This window comes from Myxocyprinus asiaticus, chromosome 12 (assembly GCF_019703515.2).
Source record: "Myxocyprinus asiaticus isolate MX2 ecotype Aquarium Trade chromosome 12, UBuf_Myxa_2, whole genome shotgun sequence".
Taxonomy (NCBI): Eukaryota; Metazoa; Chordata; class Actinopteri; order Cypriniformes; family Catostomidae; genus Myxocyprinus; species Myxocyprinus asiaticus.
The window spans coordinates 51717871-51742251 of record NC_059355.1 but is presented as its reverse complement, the minus strand read 5'-3'; the positions used below and the strand labels follow the sequence as shown (position 1 = coordinate 51742251).

General features: G+C 40.2%; 1 protein-coding gene and 1 long non-coding RNA gene across 3 annotated transcripts in view; one reads left to right on the top strand and one right to left on the bottom strand.

Moving 5' to 3' along the window:
- The first annotated feature begins 441 nt into the window (after positions 1-441).
- LOC127449270 (uncharacterized) lies at positions 442-1208 on the top strand. The gene is made up of 3 exons (XR_007898700.1): positions 442-775; positions 809-844; positions 884-1208. It is a non-coding gene; the product is annotated as an uncharacterized LOC127449270 (long non-coding RNA).
- A 4532-nt stretch (positions 1209-5740) lies between these two features.
- The window catches only part of LOC127448886 (histone demethylase UTY-like), a 54986-nt gene continuing 36345 nt past the window's right edge, over positions 5741-24381 (bottom strand). For both annotated transcript variants that reach the window (XM_051711793.1, XM_051711794.1), the window contains 17 exons: positions 22772-22909; positions 22609-22683; positions 20098-20205; positions 19667-19963; positions 16936-17633; positions 16324-16453; positions 16135-16240; positions 15111-15316; positions 14973-15031; positions 14817-14891; positions 13348-13496; positions 12106-12220; positions 11792-11979; positions 11567-11708; positions 10541-10667; positions 10285-10455; positions 5741-6758 (listed from right to left, as the gene is read on the bottom strand). In XM_051711793.1, the coding sequence (XP_051567753.1) occupies positions 6729-6758; positions 10285-10455; positions 10541-10667; positions 11567-11708; positions 11792-11979; positions 12106-12220; positions 13348-13496; positions 14817-14891; positions 14973-15031; positions 15111-15316; positions 16135-16240; positions 16324-16453; positions 16936-17633; positions 19667-19963; positions 20098-20205; positions 22609-22683; positions 22772-22909 (2814 nt within the window). In that variant the 3' untranslated portion in view covers positions 5741-6728. The remainder of the gene's footprint in view (positions 6759-10284; positions 10456-10540; positions 10668-11566; positions 11709-11791; positions 11980-12105; positions 12221-13347; positions 13497-14816; positions 14892-14972; positions 15032-15110; positions 15317-16134; positions 16241-16323; positions 16454-16935; positions 17634-19666; positions 19964-20097; positions 20206-22608; positions 22684-22771; positions 22910-24381) is intronic.

Genomic DNA, 24381 nt, shown 5'->3' with positions numbered 1-24381 from the left:
GTTAGGTTTAGGTTAGGTAAGGGTTAGTTGGTTGTGTGTGTGTGGTTAGGGTTAGTTAGGTGTGTGTGTGTGTGGTTAGGGTTAGGTAAGGGTTAGTTGTGTGTGTGTGGTTAGGGTTAGGTAAGGGTTAATTGTGTGTGTGTGGTTAGGGTTAGTTAGGTGTGTGTGTGTGTGTGTGTGTGGTTAGGGTTAGTTAGGTGTGTGTGTGTGTGTGTGTGTGTGGTTAGGGTTAGGTAAGGGTTAGTTAGTTATGTGTGTGTGTGTGGTTAGGTTAGGTAAGGGTTAGTTAGTTGTGTGTGTGTGGTTAGGGTTAGTTAGGTGTGTGTGGTTAGGGTTAGGTAAGGGTTAGTTAGGTGTGTGTGTGGTTAGGATTAGTTAGATGTGTGTGTGTGTGTGTGTGTGGTTAGGGTTAGGTAATGGTTAGTTAAGTGTGTGGTTAGGTTAGGTAATGTAACGGTTAGTTAGTTGTTTGTGTGTGGTTAGGGTTAGGTAAGGGTTAGTTAGTTGTGTGTGTATGGTTAGGGTTAGTTAGGTGTGTGTGTGTGGTTAGGGTTATGTAAGGGTTAGTTGTGTGTGTGTGGTTAGGGTTAGTTAGGTGTGTGTGTGTGTGGTTAGGGTTAGGTAAGGGTTAGTTAGTTGTGTGTGTGTGTGGTTAGGGTAAGGGTTAGTTAGTTATGTGTGTGGTTAGGTTAGGTAAGGGTTAGTTAGTTGTGTGTGTGTGTGTGGTTAGGGTTAGGTAAGATTTAGTTGTGTGTGTGTGGTTAGGGTTAATTAGGTGTGTGTGTGGTTAGGGTTAGGTAAGTGTTAGGTGTGTGTGTGTGTGTGTGTGTGTGGTTAGGGTTAGGTAAGGGTTAGTTAGTTGTGTGTGTGTGGTTAGGGTTAGGTAAGGGTTAGTTAGGTGTGTGTGTGTGGTTAGGGTTAGTTAGGTGTGTGTGTTTAGGGTTAGATAGGTGTGTGTGTGTGTGTTTAGGGTTAGTTAGGTGTGTGTGTGTGTTTAGGGTTATTTAGGTGTGTGTGTGTGTGTGTGTGTGTTTAGGGTTAGTTAGGTGTGTGTGTGTGTGTGTGTGTGTGTTTAGGGTTAGTTAGGTGTGTGTGTGTGGTTAGGGTTAGGTAAGGGTTAGTTAGTTGTGTGTGTGTGGTTAGGGTAAGGGTTAGTTAGTTGTGTGTGTGTGGTTAGGGTAAGGGTTAGTTAGTTGTGTGTGTGTGTGTGTGTGGACTGATAGCAGTCAGGTCTGGCAGCAGCTGTCCCACGGTGGCTCTTTGAATCAGATTACTCATTAAACTGGAGATGATAACGACACTGACCTGAACCCACTTCATACTTCCACAGGATGAGAGACACAACTTTCCTGTAAAACAAAGAAGAAACATTTTGAGTTTAAAACAGTTGAGACGGTGGGAATCATGAAGGGTTACTAACAGGTATTTCATGTCACGTTATAACTGTGAAACTGTTTGCCGATAACCAGATTAAAATCTCCTGAGAGACAGACAGTTTGTTTTACCATCAACTGTCGTCCTGTTGAATGAGAAAGATCCATCTGACATCCTCATCATCACGTCATGAGCACGTGCATGTAAGTATCAGTCTGTATGTGAAGAAAACATCGTTAATCAATGTATCCACATCAGACTCAATTAATTTGAATATTCACCTGCTGATCAAAGAATTCATCAGCCAATCAGATATGAAAGATCTTCATCACATGATCTTAATGTCAAAGACAAACTATGATCTGCTCATACGTTGATAAATTGAAATAAAACGCTTTTATAGTTAACATGTATAAGAGGAAGTGTATATTATAACCCAATAGGTCAGCAGCATCATCTGAGAATCAGTTTATATGAGAATTCAACTTTAATTCTACTTTATAACTTTATTGAATAGGTGACGTCATCTGCAGCGTGTAGTGGCGGGTGATGCCACCTGAGAGCGGGCAGTTGGGTGAAGGGTGCCGCACACTGAGATGAGCGCTCTGATTGGTCAGTTTCTGTCTGTACTCGATATAGAGTTAGAAAATACTTTATTACACACTCAATATGACTTTACTGTCAGTGTGTATGAGGATTACTCAGAATTAAATAAAGTCATAAGATTAGAAATAATACATGAATACTGATGAAGTAAATGACTTATTAAAACAAAAACATTAAAATATATATTTTTTTTTTACTGAAGGTCTGTTTTAAAACACTATCTCGGCCAGACGGAATCACACATTAAACATTAAAGTCTTGTTCACACTCACTCACTCATGCACGCCCCCCTAAATGAGGACATCCCACAGACTTCTAGTGGTTTTAGATAAAGCTCATTACAATGACTTCCAACTTACAGAAAACCTGCTGCATTTCTAGAATAAAAAAAATAAACTTTTGTGTATGAATCGTTTTGGTTTTGTCACATTTAGCTTACTTTTGGGGACAATTTTGTCTCAAACTGAAGTACACACACAAATCAGCTGAATGAGTGAATAAAGACAGAGAAATTCTGCAGCTGAAGGTCAAAGGTCACGTTTCTGACTGTAGCTGATCGTGAGTGATGTCCTGCATTCATCAACACCTGTTCACGTGACATCACTGAGGTGATCATGCAGGTGCTGACAGTGAATACAGGAGCATCACACACACACACACACACACCCAGGACTTTTTCTGCCAAATCATGGAGCGATGACATCATGGAAACAGCAGATCCTGCGAGTGGCAGCAGAAAAACAGCCATCGGTCACATGATCAGGACAAATATATGAGATCAGACACTTGCCGCTATTCTCGATAAATTCTTATGCTTATTAATGGATGTTCAAGTATTCACACCGGACACAAGCTCTTCTCACTATACTTCAGTGATGAAGTGTTTATAACGGTTATATTTTCTGTCTTGATCTTGGTCACATGACATTTTTCTTAAATCAATATGTAGATTTCAGGTGCTGTAACTGAACACCATTTGAAGAGTTTCACCATTTTAATCACCTGTTTGACTTCACAGGTTCATTTCAAGCGGTCCTGCGGTGTGACTAATGAATCTTTACATGTACAAATATTCCATGTACTCTCTCGATTAACATAAGCTCATCAAAGCGGCATGCATAATAATTATACAAAGACAGTTTAGATGGAGTACATGATGTCATCTACACATGTTCTGATCTGATGTGTTTGTGAGCTGATGGACATGAGTCAGCGCTGATAATCTGGAACATTTTAAATAACTTTAACATCCTGTTTAACTTTCCATCAACTGTCCCGCAAGTGTTTCCACTCATTTTTCCAGACCAGCATCTGCATCACACTGAACTGCAGTCTGTTACACAATCACTGGATTTAATGCACCTGTTGTGCAGCAGAATACATGACGTCCATCACGACTCATCGTTTCACTGTTTGAGGATCAGTAGATTGTGTTTGGACTGAAGACTGAATGATGGTTTTGTCAGTTGTGTCTTTTATATCAGTGCTTCTCGACTGGTTTTGCATCAGGACTCAGATTTTACATTGACCCAACACAGTTTATCAAATGAAAGTGAACAGTGTCCTTAAAATCAAGCATCGACATTAAGCCAATAACTGAACCCAACAAACTCACTGAGGTTAGCACACACTATTTGTCATTACAATGTAAATATTTATTACGGTCTTGTTTCTTTGACCTCGTCTGCTGTTGTTCACAGTTTTTGAAGACATCACACATGTTGACATGCATCTAATTTGACGAGCTTCTGCGCCAAAATATGGTGGCATTTGAACACATGGCACAGTGATGGGTGTAATGTGATTACAAAGTTACTAGTTAATGTAATCTGATTACTTTTCAGTCAAAAGTGGTGTAGCACATTACATTTTAAAATCTATTAATCAGATTACAGTTAATGACATTTCACAAATAAGATTATTTATGTCCGAGTCTCTGTGACAGCATGTGTGCTCCTTATCGACTCAATGAACAAGGAAGAATAGAGACATTATTGTGAAGTGGTTGAGCGAAAAAAAAAAAAAATTTTGTGCAAAGTGTTTCAGAAAGTAACTTAAGTAATGACATTTTTTCCAAACTAAGTAATCTAATTACAATGTTAGAGAAGTAGTTATTTGGAAAGGATTCCTTTAAGTAACTCAACACTATTCATCAATAACAAAAGATACGGGAAATCTCCTCCCTTTTAAACACTGAGAATTATCTTTATTTTGCTCTGCTGACTATGCACTTCATTATTTTCATTTAGCACTGATTTTTTTCCTGTTGTTAGCACTGATGTAGATAATGTCTTCACTCTTTTATGTACCTGTTGTGCAGGCCGCAGCAGCTCCTGTGACGCTCCTCATGTGCTCAGTAGTCAGTGTAGGTCCTGCTCACATCAGCAGCTACATCTGCCTACTGGGTCTCTGATGCACGTCTGACACGAGAGAGAGAAACAGCATCAGGAAATAACCAACAACTTTCTGATGTGGGTTTGAACCTGGCACACAGTGTAGAGATCTGTGTTTGTCAAATTACAGCTACATTGTCTGCTGGGTTTCACAGCCACTTCATGATCACAGAGGTGCATTAAACATGAGATTGAAATTCGCTTAATGCATTTTTCCAATCTTATTGTGAATGATTCATCAGTTGCATGTCATTTCAAAGAAAAATGTCTTTAATCTTCTGTCAAAGCCCACCTGATGTCATCAAGCTGTTATTTTTCATCGCCCTGTCATATAAACTTTTCATTAATCAATTCCACATAAAGGAAAAATCAAGTCTCGCTCTACATTCTCTTGCTCAGTGAATATTGCAGTTTTCATGTGGTGTTGCCAGTGCCATTTCATGTTGACTGAGTTTTACTGTAATAATATCATGCTTTGAATAAATAAACTTCCAATAAAGTTCAGATGTGGTCACCGGCTACAAGAGATTTCATTTGGAAGCACATCAAGAACATCAATCACAAGAAATATAAAACTGTCGTTTGCATCGCAAGTCACTTGATCAGCAGTTTTGAGCCCACATGCAGGACGGTGTCATCACTACTCAATCACACAAGCATCAGGCCTTCAGCAGACTGTGAAACCACAAATGATCTTCAAATGACTCTTGCCACATTTCAACACATTACACACTCATTTCATTCGCAATAAAAGCAAACCTTTACCAGTATTTACAAAGGGAACCATGCTTTCCAGCAAATTACCATTCACTAGTTATTGTTACTACTGTAATAAAATAAATATGGGATCTCCTTTGATTATTGCAAGACTTTCAGCATGTCATGACAGTGGAGTAAAACAGGAGCTCCAGTAACTGCTCACTATAGTAAATAAAACTGTACAAGACAAAGACAGTTCCATATTCTGTGCGGACACACGCCAAGATCGGTCATTTAATTAGCCGGCACGCTGCACATCAAAGCGTTTGCTGAAGTAAAGGTAGTTACTCAGTCGGTTTGTAAATGTTTGTCAGTGCGAGACATGACGCAAGAGGCCGATGAACTTTAACCTTTCTGAGGGCTTCAAAGGCAGTTCAACAGTAACTGACCTCTTGACCTCATAAACAAACATCAGGTTTGAACAAACCATTCACGAGTGAACAGATATGATCGTTAATAACTTACCTCTGTAACCGTTTCTGCAAGAACATAAAAACAAGAGTACGACAGCCATTTAAACATACAGAGCACTAAAAATACAACTATACTTCAGTGTTTCCTTTAAATACCACTGTATAAAATAACTACAAGATTAAAGACAGAGCTAATAAAAGTGTTTCACATGTCTGCACATCATATTCAATACAAGCAAAATGTGCATGAATATATGTTGACAGCTTGTTTAATAACTCAAAAAACATTCTTCAAACATAAAACATTTTTATAGTTTCTGTACAATGCTTACTAAGCCGTTTAATTCTATATAGAAAATGCAGGAGTAGTTTAAATGAACAAACTCCTTCAGATTTAATGGCAGGTACTCTGGGAAAAATAACAGCATTCCATCCACAAATATCTTCAAGCAATAAATATGTATTTATAAATAGTGTAAATGTACATCAGGATTAGAAACAAAAACAAATGGGGGGGGGGGAGAATCACAATTTCAACTTTATTCCTAATTCAATGTGCAACCCATTTCACTCTGTGTGACTTGGCCGTTCATTTTTTCCCACAATTTGTCCTTTTCCCCCCCAAGAAACCAAAAATATCAAACATGGTTTTAAAATAAGAACACAGATAAACATAAAAGCAGTACAAAATTATATCACCTAATTCTTCACATTACAAATATTTTTTTTTGTTTGTAGATTTTGCCATCCAAAGTCGTCATAAAATCGCTATCTACCGTACAAAAAGCTAGACTAGCGCTCCTTCCTGTGAAGGCGACCCTTGTGACAAAGACATTTCAGCATTAACAAAATACAAAAGAACCTCTCGTGTCAGTAGTCTTGAAGTGACGATGCCAGTTGTGGCAGATCATATGTACAAAAATCATTGGCCCACAATTCCTCCCCAGTTTGTTTGATTCATTTGTGTAGCGCGTCGAGGGGCCGTTCAGGAAAACATCCGTAGAGGAATTTCACCTGCTACGCCCCCTGTAGGCCACAACGACACACTGCGGTTTATAAACAGGTTGCATAGACACGCACAGCCACTTCAGTCGCAGTCCCTGGTCGCTATGGTGACCAGCCATCGCGACGATCCTGAATATCAGAAATGGTCCATTTGTAGAGTTCCTGTAATGTGACGATGTCAAGATGAAGATGAATGGAGCGCAGGCGCCTACAAAAGGTGAGAAAATTGTTTAATTTGTGTGTAATTTAATTAATCACAGTTTTAATATGCAGAATCAATTTGTACAGCAGTCATTGGTAGTTTGACTTCCTGTGGCACTCATTGAATGATCCGTCCAGCCCGACATCAGCAACACGACTCAAGTTCTGGGCAGGACTATCTGTTCAGGTGACCAATGGCAGACAAGGGAGTGTTTGGGGAAACTTGTTTGAAAGTCATCAATATTTTTTTGTGATTTTGTTTGGGAACGGCAGCGGCAAAGAAACGACACAAGGAGCTTTAAACTTTTTAACAAAAAAATGACTATGAATGAACTCAACTGGTTATAACAAATGGTAATAAAGTGCAACTGTAAAAATCCCATTCATTTTCTCCATAGGTGAACTAATGATAAATTATAACCCTTTACAGTCAGACCATGAGCACTGAGGTTCTTCATCAATAGTAAATAATTCTGTTGAAGACATCAGTCCATATTATCTTTCATTTCATTGTTTGAAAATAGAGTTTAATAGAGGAATTTCTGATGTATAAATACACTACCCATAATCCTCAAGTGAAAGATCCACCAATCAGAGAAGACCCACTCCCATGATGCACTGTGAATCTCCCTACACTTTCAAACTACTCATATATTTGTATTAGGGTTGCAAAATTCCGGGAATTTTCAAAGTTGGAAACTTTCCATGGGAATTAATGGGAATATATGGGAATTAACGGGAATTAGATTTAATGCAAATTCAGTTGAATTTCTACTCTGTGCATTCCTCAATCACATGCACACAGCACACTGCTTACTAGAGCACACTGCTTACTAGAGCACACTGCTTACTAGAGCACACTGCTAACTAGAGCACACTGCTTACTAGAGCACACTGCTTACTAGAGCACACTGCTTACTAGAGCACACTGCTTACTAGAGCACACTGCTTACTAGAGCACACTGCTAACTAGAGCACACTGCTAACTAGAGCACACTGCTAACTAGAGCACACTGCTTACTAGAGCACACTGCTTACTAGAGCACACTGCTTACTAGAGCACACTGCTTACTAGAGCACACTGCTTACTAGAGCACACTGCTTACTAGAGCACACTGCTAACTAGAGCACACTGCTAACTAGAGCACACTGCTAACTAGAGCACACTGCTTACTAGAGCACACTGCTAACTACAGCACACTGCTAACTAGAGCACACTGCTAACTACAGCAGGACTATTGAAGTCACACTACTGCATTGAGCCCAAGGACTACATCCAGTCAAGTAAGTTTTGATGTTACCAGGGTAAATATATTTGATCTATGGTATTAAAGTTTAACTAGCAAATACCAAATCAGAATGTGTTTATACAGCAGCTAGCTAGCCAGTAAATCAGATATGCTAAATGTAAGCTAGCTAACATCATTTCATTGACAATTTAAGAGGCTAGCTATCATGGTGCTAGCTAGCTCAACTGTGGTGCTGTTTCTTCTGCTAGTCAGTTTTCTGTTATCATACAAGAACGTAGGTTATAGTTTGATTTAGCATGCTGATTGAGGAGTGTTCATATATTCATCTAGCCTATTTCTATTCATTTGTCCATCGATTGTAAAATATTTTTACCATTCCAGAATATTCCAATTGTTCAGCTAACTATTGATATACCTGTGCATGGCATTGCATTAGTGTTTTCTAATCTTATTCTACAGAACAATGCCACATGTGCCATCTGATGTGTGGATATATTTCACCTCAGCTAATGTAGAAGGAAAGGCTGTGTACATTTGCAAATACTGTGCAAAGACCTATGTTAAGAATGCCACAAAGATGCAGCAGCATATAGACAAGTGCCCAAAGTTTTTTCCAATATTTCCAAAATTCCCCAGCTTAACTTCCTATGGAAAGTTTCTGGAAAGTTTCCAGAAATTTACCGAAAATGTTCCGCCTCTTTGCAACCCTAATTTGTATATGTTGAATATTTTACAAAAAATTCAAATATATTGTTTCTGTACTCATAATCAACAAATCAAAAGTTTAATATTTATTTTTTGTTTTAAATTTGATTACGTCATTTGCAATGCTTTATGGGATTATAGTTAATTTCCTCATTAAAGACGTTAAGTACTCAGTCTTGTATCTTTTGTCTGATTTTCTAATACTTTTCCCTTCAACTTAAAGTTTGTAATGTTGTGATCAGGGATGTGCGAGACGAGTCAACGGGTCTGATGGAATTACTCGGTCAACATTTTTACACAGTTACGTTTGGATTTATATTTTTATAAATGCTGCGCTTAAGTTACTGTCATCTTAATGTTACATTTTAAATATAATACAATTATTAAAAAAGAGAATATCTGGAGCAGATGGATACAAAGTTCATTTAATTTCACCTCAGGCCATGTGTGCTTCTCTCTCACTCATGGCACGTTCAGGAAGATGCCGTTAGCAAGACAAGCAAAGTAGCTATGAAATCACTTCGGTGGTGGTTCAGGAAGCGGATTTCTGAAATGTTGACTTGAAGTCACAATGGATGTTTTCACATTTGAGTCTTTAAATCTGTGAGTTATTTTCCCTCCAAGCCGGCTTTTCCAACTGTAGGATAATCGCCTCCGGAGCGTCGGGTCCCGCCTTTCACCGGATCATGTTGGCAATTTTATTTTATTTGTTCAAAAATCTATGCTCTGAGTAAGTAGCCTAGAAAATGAGTTTTAGGATATGCCAAATTGTTTTGTTTTTACCCTGATGATCTAGAAGGATATTTCAATGACATGCCGACTGCTGAACTGGTTAAACTATCTTTTATTCTGTGTGCACGTCACGTTCAGAACAATACATCAGGATAATTGTACATTACTCACAGGCCTATTTGTTTTCTATCCTAGCTTTATATATATATTTTAATCGTAACTGTAATTGTTTAACGTTCTTAACTGCCATATTAGATCATAATGCACGTCGTGAAACACACAACTTCTCAGTGCATTTTTTTTTTCTCGTAGATTTGGCTTACCTGTTAATTATTTTCAACAATGTCCTGACTGTTTTAATATGTTAAGTAACTCACTAACGTTGATTCAGTGAATGTATGTCATGTTCTACATTTAATGTACAATGATCATAACAAAAATCAAGCACGTTACAGATAAATGTCCCTTTTCAGCAGAATGTTGTGTTGAATTTGACTGGAGTAGATGAAGTATTTTAAATGGGTTAAATGAGGCTTCTTTTTAGACTAGTCGACTCATAATTTACGTTTAAATGTCAGTGAAATTAGTCGTTCTGCACATCCCTAGTTGTGATTCACCTCGGAGCTGGTTGGTTTGTTTCATGGCACACAACTCTTTAATGAAATCCCTCTGGAAAAAAAAATGAATGGGAAAAATTCTTCTGGAACCAAAACGGCTGGAAAGGTGCAAGCGCTGTTGTGCTCTAAACCTGCCTGTTCTGCACCTGCAGCACATTAAAGATTGCTAATCTTTTCAGGCAGTATCACTTTAAACAGGAAGAGGGAAATGTGTATTTAAGAGACTTACTAATGAGAACTGGTCATAAATGTGCATGAGATCCTCCATCTTGAACTGTTCCAACACCACAAACCCATCGAGATCACCGCTGCCCTTCCGAGCGCAATCCTGACAGTGAACCACACAAGACTTCCTGGAGTAACTATCACTCGTGACGAACAGAAGGTTGAACACTTCCACCTGAAATCATTCCAACATCATCTGTCATTTCTGCAGATTATCAGAAGATAACAATTTAATACGCTGCAGATTACAGGAGACGCACCTCACAGATGGTGCAGTAATGCGCCGGCTCGTCACGGCTTCTTCGGTGCCAAATCGTCTCTTTCCCAGCAGCCACCAGCGCCTCTTTAATGCTCTGACACTGTTTGAGTGTCCGCAGTAAACAGAACCTGTTAACCAGGACAATTATTAGCATCAGAACTGATGACTGACCCAACGGTCTACCGGTGAGGATGATGGGAAATAAGACGTACACACAAGTGCATTATTTCACTTATGTTATATAATATTTACTCAAAACTCACTAAAAATACTTTAAAGCAGAAAATCTGCATTATCCATTGACAGGCTGTTGGCAGATTTTGAAAAGACAAATGTGGGTTAATCAGCTAACTGGGCAGTAGGGGTGGGCAACATGACCAAGATCTCAGATCACGATAGGAATCATTTAATATCACAATAATGACATATCACGATATAGTATTTTTTGGTTGAGTAAATTAATAAAAATTGGTTTATACAGTATATTAATAAACCATACTGTAATGTCTCTTTTGGATAATCCAGTTGGTGAATTAAAACTAATTCCTCTTTTATAATTCTCTTTATTTGGATCTCGACAAACAATCATAACATCCCTAAGCCTAACATTAAACTTGTTTTTAACCCAACCTTACCATACATTTATGCATTTGGCAGACGCTCCTATCCAAAGAGACTTACAGTGCCCTTATTACAGGGACAACCCCCCCCGGAGCAACCTGGAGTTAACGACACAACGGTGCTGACTTTGGGGATCGAACCGGCAACTTACCAGTTCTGTGCTTTAGCCCACTACACCACCACCACTCATAATGCTAAAAACACAGGTGTTTATTATAAAAATCCTCAAGAATCTCAACATCTTCTGAAAGCAGTGCAACAATGGAAAAAATACATCAGTAAAAACAAATCCAACAAAAATAAACACTTATTTAAGTCATCTTTATAGAGAATCTTTGAGAATCTGAAAGCAGACACAAGGAGTTTCAGGACGTTAAAGAAACAAACATTTGACACATCGACTCACTTGATCATCTCAAACAGCTTGTGGTCGGACACTTTGATGTTCCTCGCCATGTTCCAGGACAGATGCACCATGGGAACCACAGATTTGACACTCTGGAGTTTGTTCCACTCGTAGCGCTCGACAGCTAGTTTGTACTGATAAGCTGCAAATACAAACAAACGGTTGATTTTCAGCAGAAGAGACATTACACCATGTGAGCGTGTGTAGGGTTGGTAAATGACGCACCCGTCAGAGGCCCCACATTCCATGAGATGTTATTACACCAGCCGATGGCCTGAACCCAGTGAACCGTTCCCGTGTTCAACCACACCAGATCTCCAGGCCTCTGGATGAAGCGATACACCGGCACGTTTGACTCGTACAAATCCTCTAGATTCGGCCACCACGAGCCCTTCAGGAAGTTGATGTTGTTCCTGATAATCAGAATATTACAACTGTGTGTGAATGAACAGCAGACAAGTCAACAGAGTTTTGGATTCAATCGTCTGCTGAATGAATAAATGTTGTTTGAAACTGTTGTATTAAAGACCGTCACATACTTCTCACAGAATTCACTCATCACGCCCCAGTACGGTTCCGGCACGGCGAACCACTCGCAGTCGCCCGGGCCGATGTTGATGTTGACTGCGCAGAAGTTGTTGTGTTTCTGATGACCTACACATGAAGGAGAGCTTTACATCTGTGCACTCTCACATTAATTACACACACAACTAAAGAAATTAAAGCAGAATAATTTAGACAGATTGTTCTCAATTAGAAGAGAATAATAAGCATGAGAGAATTCATTTCCTTGTTTCAAAGCAAACGCACATTTTTTCAGTCTATTGTTTGTGTAGTTCTGGAGTTATTGAGGACAATGTGCTGCTGTCTAGCACTCGCTGTAGAAATCACACCTAAACTTCTAGAATCTGCTGATAAAACTGCCTGAATATTGAGATGAATACAAATGAATGAAAAGATGGTTTTAATAGGGTTAGGGTTAAATTGAATATCACAAAAAGTTTTGACAAAATTCTTGTGGGCTGTTTGAGGCAAAACTTCAAATTTAAGCCTTAATTTAATGACATGTGAAGCTTTTACATATAAATAAAATTATGGGCTTATCTGGGACACAACGGGGCTCAAGACCTATTTAAACTTCTGGGTCGTCCTTACGCCGTAGCCTGATGTGCAACTACTCGTCGTGACTTGTCGAAACTCGACAAACAGACATCCATTTACAACTTGAGCTTTTACTCGATATATATTCAGTATGTGAGTGACACAATGTTGTATTCTACTCGAGAACTTTTCGATCTGTATGTAAAACACAAAAAAACAACTATAATTAATTTGATGGTTTATTTCCCAACACTCAAGCATACAGTACAGTATTTGCCTGATTTATTTCCTCTCTGCACGGCATCAACATGTTCACATACTGTGATGGACTTTTCTAATGTTATAATAATGTAATAAATACTTTTGAATCCACAAATTACATTGCTTTTGTTTCAATATAACATGTATAATTATTTCAGAAATGAAGGCATTTGCTGTGTGCTCACAGAACAACGCGGACGCACCAACGCAGAACTATACATGCAAAAAACAGTATACAAGCATAAATCGGCCTTTAGAATGACACTCGTGTACCACATAAACCCACAACAGACTTTTTACTCTTGTCAGTTTGACAAAACAAGATACGAGTGTTTAGCTGAGACTCATCTTACTCCATTGAAAGACTGTTTAGCGGTCAATTATATATCCACAATAAAACACACTGATGCGTCTCTCACCTGGTGTTCTGCTGCCCGGCACCTTCATGAAGAGCTGAACCGTGTTCATACCCAGAATACTGTAACCCACGTGACTCAACAGGTTCCCTGCAGACACGACCCGCGCAAACGCAGGCAGTTTACTGAGTTCCTGCAGCTGCAGCTTCCACCTGCAGGAGAGAAATGCCATCACACACACACGTCTGCAACAGCTGCAGCCCATTCAAATGTGTTTCACAGATTTCACTGGAACTGAACTGAAGGGCAGGAGAGAGGCAGTGTGTGTGTGTGTGTGTGAGTGAGTCTGTCTGTCTGTGTGTGTGTGTGAGTGTGTGAGAGTGTGAGTGAGTGTGTGTGTGTGTGTGAGTGAGTCTGTCTGTCTGTGTGTGTGTGTGTCTGTGTGTGAGTGTGAGTCTGTCTGTCTGTCTGTGTGTGAGTGTGAGTCTGTCTGTCTGTGTGTGTGTGAGTGTCTGTGTGAGTGAGTCTGTCTGTCTGTGTGTGTGTGTGCAAGTGTGAGTCTGTCTGTCTGTGTGTGTGTGTGAGTGTGAGTCTGTCTGTCTGTGTGTGTGTGTGAGTGTGTGTGTGTGTGTGTGTTTGAATGAGTGAGTGTGTGTGTGTGAGTGTAGAAGTGCAATGACAGGAGTAGTGTTGTGATGGTACTGATACTGATACCAGTGAAATTTAATGGTTCTCGACACCAATTTCAATTCCACAGCAAAAATCTGCTCGTATGATAATGTGCTATTGAACACACCCATTTAAACTATTTAAAGTTACATTTCATTGTCAAAAATAAATGAAATGTTTTAAGTAGTGCCCTACAGAAATCTGTTTTATTCTTTCCCAAATCATGTATTCCTTTATTATAATAATTATTATTACTACTACTTCTATTATTACTATTATTATTATTTTCCAGAACTCCATGTTTTAAAGTTTAAACTTTATTTCATTTTCAACGTCATTGCATTTTTTAATTTTTTTTGCCAAACTTCTATTCGACAGCAGTCTTGTGATATATTGCTTAATGCTGTTCAGTACTACCGGTACTGTAGAACACTGGTATCGTTACATCTTTTTTATTTTAGTATCGACTTGGTGCCAAAGTATCAGTACTTTTGACATCACTAGACTGAAGGATTAATTTCTCACAGATGTAATTAAAAGATCATTTCTAAAACCTCGTGCAACTTTCAGACTGAATTTACACAAAGTTAATTTGTTCCTCTACGAGCAGCCCTCATCATTTCATACGATTCTGTTTGAAATACTTGAGTGAGTTGCACATCCAATAACAATCACAATAATGTCTGCTGTAACCAGAACACTCGTGCAGGTCCACTTCCAAACCAGCATGTGTGTTCAAAATGATGCACGACACCAAATTATGTTCAGTAGTAATGGACACAATGCTGCTGAACTTGTACTGCATCTAGAACGGTTCCTGTCAGTCTGTAAAATCACTCACAGTACAAACTGTTAAGACTTACTTCTTCTCATCGGACACGTCAATGTTGGTCCCAAACTTGATTTGTTTTAAAGGACCCTTCCGCCTGCTGGAGACACTGAAACAGAAAACAGCAGATTAACTCGCTGCAGATGATACACACACATCAACTGTGACCCAGAGTTTGATTGACACTCACGAGTCTGATGATGTCATTTCGTTTGACAGCTCCTTCTGGCCTTTCTTCTCGTTCTCTTCCTGAAACACAAACACATTAAACAGCACAACGAAACTAACACAAATCTGCTGTCATGTGATAACTGATTGTGTGACGCACCCGCAGTGACTCCTGGAAGGATGCAGCCTGATACTGCGCGAATTTTGCGATGGTGGTGTACGATCGACTGCTCTCGCAGCGCCACTGCTTCCTCGTGCCGCTCGCGTCCCAGTTCTCATCAGCCGGCTGACACAGCTGCGTCCGCACCTCCACCAGGTGCTCTGGATTTGCCTCCACCAGTGTCTTAGTAGAGAACAAGCCCAAATCTGCAGAGAGAGATGATCATCATCAGTCTGCAGGTGGCACCTCTTGAATTTCCATGAGCTTTCCAAAGGTTCATGATTCATTTTATCTCATCACTGTATTGAGATCACTGAGGTGGATTTGGTTCTGAACACTCAAATGTAGATTTAAATGATTATAGTTATCAGTGTGCTAATGTCTCGATTTAGATCCTCAACAGACAGACGGATGTTTCACACCGGACTGTGAGTTTGAGTCTACACAAAAAAAGGAAGTGCAAAAAACAGCCAGTGAAATATTTAGAGCTGATCAGAACTAGAAAATGTATACTCAGATTTTACACATTCTTCTTTCTATGAATTTTCCAGGGCTGAAAATCACAATTGTAAAATTCCTTGATATTTCCAGGTTTGCCATGTGAATTTCGAGTGCTCCATCAATGATGACGTGCTGTCAGACAGGCACTATGCAAATGAATCTTAGAAATACCAACTACTATTGTTTAAAGTTGGAATATTAAAATTTAATAGGTAAAAGGTATTTGATAATGTGACAACACAATTGTTAGAATCCGTCGCACTCAACTGAAATAATCATCATGTATCCGCTAAATAACGTCAATACTGGTGTGAGCTGTAAATCACACACACCTGTCAGACGTCCTTGAACACTGACATTGAAGCGAATCAACTTTTATTCTGTGGAGTTTTCTTGTTGCCATGGAAACTACAAAGAAACACGTCACCCCACCAAGAATCCACATTTGGACATTCAAGTCATTCTTGGCCAGTGTGTGTGTGTGTGTGTGTGTGTGTGTGTGTGTGTGTGTTACAGGTCTAACCGAGTTTGAGCGCTCCGGCGAGGCCACGTATGACAGTGACGGGATTGGACGGGTTTGTGCAGAACTGATGTAGTGGCGGGAAGAACGCGTCTCGTTTATTCTCCAGCTGAAACACAATAAAAACACACATTTAGTGCAGTTCCACTCACATCACTGCTCTGACACGGGAATCACATGTCATGTACTCACATAGATGCTGGGCGTGGGGGGGTTGAGTTTGTCTTTCGGCAGCGGGGGTGAAGGGGGCGGAGGGAGACGCGGCGGTGGACATTTATTCAGCAGGATACTGCTGCTCGACAGACCATTCTTACCAAGATTCCTGTAAACACACACACGCTTTCTTATTTGCCTCACACTGAAAATTTTGTCAGCCAAATATGAAATGCAAAAGTCATCTTTAATACATTCAGTCACATGCTTGTGCTGAACGCACGCAGTATCTTTTGTGAACACCACACACTTCCCTGTTAGTATTCTGCACATTAAACAGCAGCATCTGCTGAAATTCTGTTTAAAATGACAGTGATCAATACTGACTTACATCATTACACTGTTTGCTGCACGGTGAACTTGTCATTTAAACAACATTTCAAAAAATGATTGGACCTTAGATATCAGATGGACCAAAAGAAAAAGGAACAGTGTTATACCTTTAAAAGTATTTTCTAATATTCATAGAATTTAAAATCCTGATGAAATGGCAATTTAAATGGAGTATTTTGGCTTCAATGTTTTGGCCTAGTGTGCAATTTGGGTTCATCAAGTGTGTGCGTCTTATGTCTGTGTGGACACTGAACTGACCTGCAGGCCTTCAGGACGTCAGCTGATGTGGGGTAAATGGACACGGTGGATGATGAGTGGGCGGGTCTATGAGGTGCTCTGATGCAGAGTTCAGGCGGCTCCGCCTTCAGCGGGCTCCGAGAGTCTTCTGAACAGGCTCCGCCTCCACTGCCATTAACTGTGACGGTGGGCGGCGGTCCGGGCGTGGCAGAGCCTGGTTCGTTAAGGCTGCCCGTGGGCTCTATGGAGCGCGGCGAAGGAGATGTGGTGAACAGGGCAGAGACGGGCGAAGACACGCCGCTCGAGTGGACGTGATTGACCATGGAGGATGCGGCGAGACCATCCTTCCCACCTAGAAGAGCCGAGAGCTGCGGATTGTCTGCGGAACGAGCGGTGGGTGAGGCGGGCGTGAGCGAGCAGTGGGGACTGTGGTGGTTTGTGGCAGTGGAGGCGTTGCCCTGCGTGGCTGCGCTCTCTTTGGTCGGGGCGGTGCCGGTCGGAGCACCTGAGGTAGCCGTGTGCAAGGAAGAAGACGCGGGTGAGGACGCGGAGGAAGGGGAGGACGAGGACAAATGATTGACAGCTGGCTCCGAAGGGTCGCTGGGGGTCGTGGAGGAATGTCCAACCTGATTGTGAGAGCCGTCGGCCGAAGCACTGGAGGAGAGGTGCCGGTCTCCATTAGGACATGCCGACTGAGACCCGGGACTCTTCTGAAGCCCCTGCAGAGAGAAACAGAATGCATGAACATGAGAATATAACGCCGCCAACACACAAGGGGGTTTGTGTCATATACTGTGTCTTCCCACCTCAATGAAGTCCATATGAACAGTCAACTGCTATAAAACATTGTGTAGTTCTTTATCAATCATTAGGCATCAGCACCAAATAAAGCAAAACTCAGATTTCTAGCTCTGTTGCCAGGCAACAATAGTGAACAATATTTTCTATGGAGTACACAACAGGGCTTCAAAACTCTTTACAAATATCAATATTTGTTCATTTTCAATGATGGTCGGTGATAGGAAACCTTCAGAAAATTTTGTTTGTCAAACTAAATACTTTTTGAGCCATTTTTATTTATTTTATATGAGGCTCACAAAATGTGGCTAATTTATTCATAAACCTATATTTCTCATGAAATAAAATTATTTTGTTTCATATTTCTCTTACAATAACTCTGGTAACAAGGTGGAAAAGTTGAGCTTGATGAATGCAGTCAACACTACAGAAAGCTCTTTATTGTGAAACACTGCTCTTAAAGGGACAGTTCACCCAAAAATGAAAATTCATCATTTACTCACCCTCATGCCATCACAGATGTGTATGATTTACTTTCTTCTGCAGAACACAGATGAAGATTAGAAGAATATTTCAGCTCTGTAGGTCCATACAATGCAAGTGAATGGTGACCAGAACTTTGAAGCTCCAAAAAGCACATACATGCAGCATAAAAGTAATCCTTAAGACTCCAGTGGTTTAATCCATGTCTTCATAAGTGATATGATAGGTGTGGGTGAAAAAAAGATCAATATTTTAATCCTTGTTCACTGTACATCTTGACAGCAGTCTCCTTGGCGATTATGATTTGAAACTCAATTATACTTTCTATAGCGCCATCTAGCGTTCTGTGCATGCATCAAGCACTAGGAAGCAGAATCAAGCTTGAAATCATTATCGTGCCTAGAGACTGCAACGGCAAGATGTACAGTGAAAAAGGATTTAAATATTGATCTTTTTTTCACCCACACCTATCATATCTCTTCTGAAGACATGGATTAAACTACTAGAGTTTTATGGATTACTTTTATGCTGCTTTTATGTGCTTTTTGGAGCTTCAAAGTTCTGGTCACCATTCACTTGCATTGTATGGATCTACAGAGCTGAAATATTCTTCTAAAAATCTTCATTTGTGTTCTGCAGAAGAAAGAAAGTTATACACATCTGGGATGGCATGAGTGTGAGTAAATGATGAGAGAATTTTCATTTTTGGTGAAATATCCCTTTAAGCCAGCATGAAATCAAAATTGAACCCATTTATTTTCTAAATGCACGTGACTGGTCTTGATGTAAACAAGTCGGACGTGGAGGAAATGGACAGAGTTTAATTATTTTTTTCATGCAGACATTGTGATTTAAAATATTGAAATATTATGATCTTCTACTCTCTTGTTTCTTATTCATGTGCACTGGACGTGCACAACGGCTCCAGACCGCGATGTGTGTTTATGGGCTGGTTATGAGCAGGTTATGGTTAAAGAGGGCCGGTATCGAGATGAGCAGCAAAGGTGTGTGTGTGTTGCAATGTAAACTAAAGCCTATCGACTATTTTTTTTTTTTTAAATGGGACAAGTTGTTCAAAATGCCCCGCCACCACTTCCTGTTTCAGTAGGAAATAGGTCAAAACACCAAATATAACTGCGGCGGTCAAGACACTTTACTGCAACTTTAAGTTTAAATGTACTGTAACGGTCGTTTTCTTTACTCCTGTGTACGTGACTTGGTCAGTTCTCCGCAGCAACTTAATTTCACTGCAACGCTTGTGTAAATAATGAACATGGTGTCTTAAGATGACTTTGTTGTTGCCATTTTTTGCTTTTGTTGCTTTGCTTTATTTCCAGATGTCCCACAGTTGCAGCTGTGTTTGTTTCTACTTTGCTAACTTTCCATCACGGCCTAGTGCTGCAATAGTGCGGTTTCCCTCTTACGGCACATTGACGTTTGACAGCAGACTGTACTGAGATCAGAAACGGACCTGAGAGGAGTTCAGATGTTGCTGGCTCTTCCACGCTTCTCCTGGGCTTGTGCATTTGTGAGGTAGTGTGTTGGGCTGCAGGTAAGGCACATCTCTGTTACTTCTGCTTCCTGGTGTGTGATTATTGCCGACTGAAGGGGAGGGCTGGGGGGCGGTGCGTGGGGCGGGGCTGGGCAGGAAGGGCCAGGGCGGTCTCAGGGCCGGGCTGCGAGGAGCGGTGTGAGCAGGCAGTGACGACTCGGCTGAGGGGCCGTTGGTGAGAGAGGGTCGAATCTGACCAGAAGAGCTGTTACGCATCTGCAGGCGAAAAGTCAGAAAAATATTAAAACTATCAACCTTAATGTAAAAAAAAAAAAATAAATAAAAATGTCCGTCTGAAAACTGAATTTAAATCACATCACAGTTTCTGGAATGGTCTGGTTCTGCCGTACCTGCTGCTGGTGTAGATTCATGGCTGACAGCTGAGCCTCCAACTGCTCCAACATCTGCAGCTGCGCAGGCTTCAGAGCTGCACGATTCACCCGCAACTGCTCCAACAACTGAGAGAGAGACTTTCAGTGAATAAACTGATAATAAACACACTCATCAGTGAGCACTATAAAGCAGGATACAATCACATAATGATATATCATGACGCTTGTTCTCACGATTGTGTCTCAATACTTTAGATCCCTGCATCATTAGTTTTATTGATTTGAGCATTGACATCTCATCCTACAGTTCAATGATGAAGCAGCAGCTCGTGTGAATATGAGCACAGCATTTCACCATGTGATCAGAGATGCATGTGAGGCGTGAGCGGCTTTTTCCACCGTTGGGCTGAACAGTTCTTGCTGCTAAACCATTCCGTGCTAATCTGGGCCAGTTAGCGTGGTTACGGTTTCTTTTTCCACTGTGGTGCAGTGAAATCAGGAGAACGTACGTATCAGATCCATCTGTTGGTGACGGCGTGAGGTGTAAACATTGGAGCGATAGCGCTATGGAGGATGATCGCATATTCCAGTTTTAAGGACTGCTTTTTCCCTGGTTTTACTCTGCTAATACACAGGAAAGACACGGCCCATGTCGCAAAGAGGAAAGCAAAGTGAAAAAGACAAGAGGTTTATCATCATGAGGGCTTGTGTACGCCACTGGACATGAACACACAGAAAGGTTAAAAAGTTCACAGACTAGCTAAAAAGGATATTAACAAAATATCATATTATATGAAAACAGTACATGAGAATATATTTATATATTTTGAGTTTTAATGAGCTAGTAATCTACTTCCCTGATGAAAAAGCCATGTGGAAAAATAAATGTAGGCTACAATACTAGTTAAACCATCATGATAAAATCATGAAGATCCACTAAACATCCACTATTTTTTATTGACCCCGTTTACACCTGGTATAAAGATGCGTCTCAGGTGATCCGATCACATGTGGTCAGGTGAGACACATCGCTGTTTACACCTTTAAACGCGTCTCCTGTGAACACGTGATCGGATTTGGAGGGGAGGGTCTCTGACTTCATGACGACATACAATCACTCTGTCAGTGTGTTACTGCATGATAATAAACCTCAAAGTCAGAAAAGACAAAGAAAGCGTGAAAAAGGCCCACCATTTCTCCCTAATGCAGCTGAAATTTAATCCAAGCACGAAATCAACATTTGAGCAGAATTGCCCATTATTTTAGTGGATTAGTTGTATTAACCTGAGCTGCAGATGTGTGTGCACATCTCATCGGTGTCAACGCATGTTGATTTCAGACCGATAAAGATGATGTGTATATATCTGCTTTTTTAAATCTTCCGATCGGACGGTTATTTCCTTTTAAACTGTTCGTAATTGACAAAGTTTAAACACTTGTTTCAGCACAGCGGTTGATTGACAGGTGACAGGTCGCTGCTGCCGGGACGTATCAGGACGGATTAACGTTTACACAACAAATGTAATGCGGTCATATGCGTTTTTGAACACTTTCGTGTGTGTGTTTTTTGTGATCCAATCACCAAACCTTTTAAACCCCGTTTAGACCTGTATTTAGTGCTGACCACATGTGATTGGATCACCCGAAACACATCTTAATACCAGGAGGAAACGGGGTCATTAACTTTGATTAACTTCACCCAAATATTAGCGAACTTGGCGAGATAGAAACAACTAAAAGTGCTTTAAGTAACCTTGCCATTGACAATTGTGACTTGCCACGTACTAAAGTCAATCAACCAGCACAGTCGATAGTGGTTGATTACAGTTAGCTAACCGCGATGAGAACGAGTCTCATGAATGCGCACAGGTCAACAGTTTTACTAAATAAAACATTAGATTTCAATTTGTTTCTCACCAAAGCTCATCGTATGCTTTCATTACAATCATGAGTCTCATGGAATAGAGAAATCTTGAAGAGGTGGTCACCATAAACAGCCATTGTATGACATCACTGAACACAACATTTATCACAATATCTTCCTTTGTGTTAAGAAAAAGAACGAACGCATTATTGGGTTATAACAACACAGGGGTGAGTAAACAATGACTGAATTTTCATTTTTGGGTGAACTAATCCTTTAAGTGGAAATACTACTGTAACCGTTCTGTACTGCGCTCAGAACCGTTCGGCCTGATGGTGGAAAAGAGGCTTATCATGAAACAGTTATGATAATGTGATGCATCACAATGTATTGAATCATGACATATGTCACATGATGTAAAGGAAGGTTGATGATACTCAACCAAAACATTGTGTCATTGTTTCAATGTTCGAATACTCTACACATTGATGTTTAAGTGAACTGACACAGCAACACTGACTTCACCAGTGGTGTGAGTTTGAGGCGGGACTATCTGTTGGATTCAACAATGGAAGACGGGTGAATGTGTATCTTTTCAGACCATCTGTTTGGTGGTGCTGAATTGACACACTGTAGCTTTAAGAAGGTGTTTTAAATGGACTCACCTGCAGCTTCTGAGGTGACAGGTACCAGTTGGGAGTTTGTGTTTGTGCTGGATTGTTGCTCCACGACTCTGAACTCTGATGAGTGACAACACACAAAATTAATAACATTAAAACACACAGATGTCATTATACAAGTGATGTGTTCATGAGCGCTCACACAAACCTTTGCAGGGCTGGCGGTCCGTTTCCTCTTGGCCGGGCTAGTCTGACCCTCGGCCTGATCCAGCGCGCTCATGTGAGGTGGCAGTGATTGACCAGATCCGTGAGACGCCCCCGATGACCCTGGATGAGGTTTACACGCCTGAAACAAACCGCAGGAGAGACAGAGAGAAACACACAGAGAGACAGACTGATGATGTCAGCACCAAACCCAGTGAAAACCGAATGTTTCAGTCCATCTTTAGTGAGATTTAGTTACACAGCTGATGAAAACTACGAGAAACTAGAAAGCTTGTATTTGCTCAGTCGACAATTGTAACGGTTAAAGAAGTTTAAACAAGTATAAATTAACGAACAACAGATACAAGAACAGAATTACTGCGATTACAGATGTAGCACACCATCAGCACCTCCGCTCGACGGCACAACAGATTTATCTAGTCACAGCATGGTGATTTTCAGGTCATTCTATGGTTTTCGTAAAGTTTGCTGAGAATATGATCAGAACATTTTGATTTTGATGAAACGTCAACAAACACTGTAGGATTCGCCGCAAAAAAAACGATCATGAATTGTTTTTTTTAAATATTCTGCAGGCTTCAAAGATACATGGAGCGAAGAAGCAGAAATTCAAAGTTATTATAAAGCAACTATTTCTGGCCATGTGTTAAGCACTTTGGACAGTTGGTGGCGCTGTAGTTCTATCAAAAAGTGTCTTTACTTTTCACTGGCACAGACTGAATATGACCCATGTTTGGCAGATCTGCTTACAGCTCTAAAACTCAGAATGAGCCAAACAATACGAGGACTCTGAGAAAATGTCCATGACACTGTGAACAGTTGTTGGTGGTTGCAGAGTTTGAGAGGTGACACATTTGGTCAGATTTGACTTTCAGATAACAGACACAACAGGAGCATACAAACCTGCTGTGATTGAGCCCGAACTCTTAAATTGAGACATTTACATAAACACACGGTTACGATTTGTGACACTGACTTCAGCTGCTTCAGAGGCTGAATATAATTAAATATGAACCCTCCCATCCAAAACAAACAACGGTGAGAAAAAAGATGAAAAAACTCAAAACAACTAAAAGAATTCACTATGAGTGAGAGATTCAGTATCAATGAGAGAATACAGCACAACTGAAATCTCATTGTACTGTCATTAATGAACACACACACACACACACACACACACACACACACACTATAAACTACTGAAGACGGATTGAGTCAGTGTTTGTGTTACTACAACACTAGAGGGCACTAAACTTACATTCACAAACAACCCTGGGTGAAAAATACTTTTAATTATTAAAATCTGAATTTTTTCTAATTTAAAAAAAAAGAAGTGTTTAAAATGTTCTTCTGGAGGCATCTAGAGCCAGTTTCAGAGCACTACAATATAAAGCATTTTAAAACACATTTGACCCAGGTATGTGAATGTCTAGAGCTGAACTACTTAGAGAAACCACACTACTGATCACAAATACAACTGTCAGCGAGACACAAAAAACACTTTCAAACTGTTATGTTTTATAGAAATGTAGACAATTAGCCAAAAAAAAAAAAAAAAAAAAAACATTAATCCTGACTTTCAATTTGGGAAAA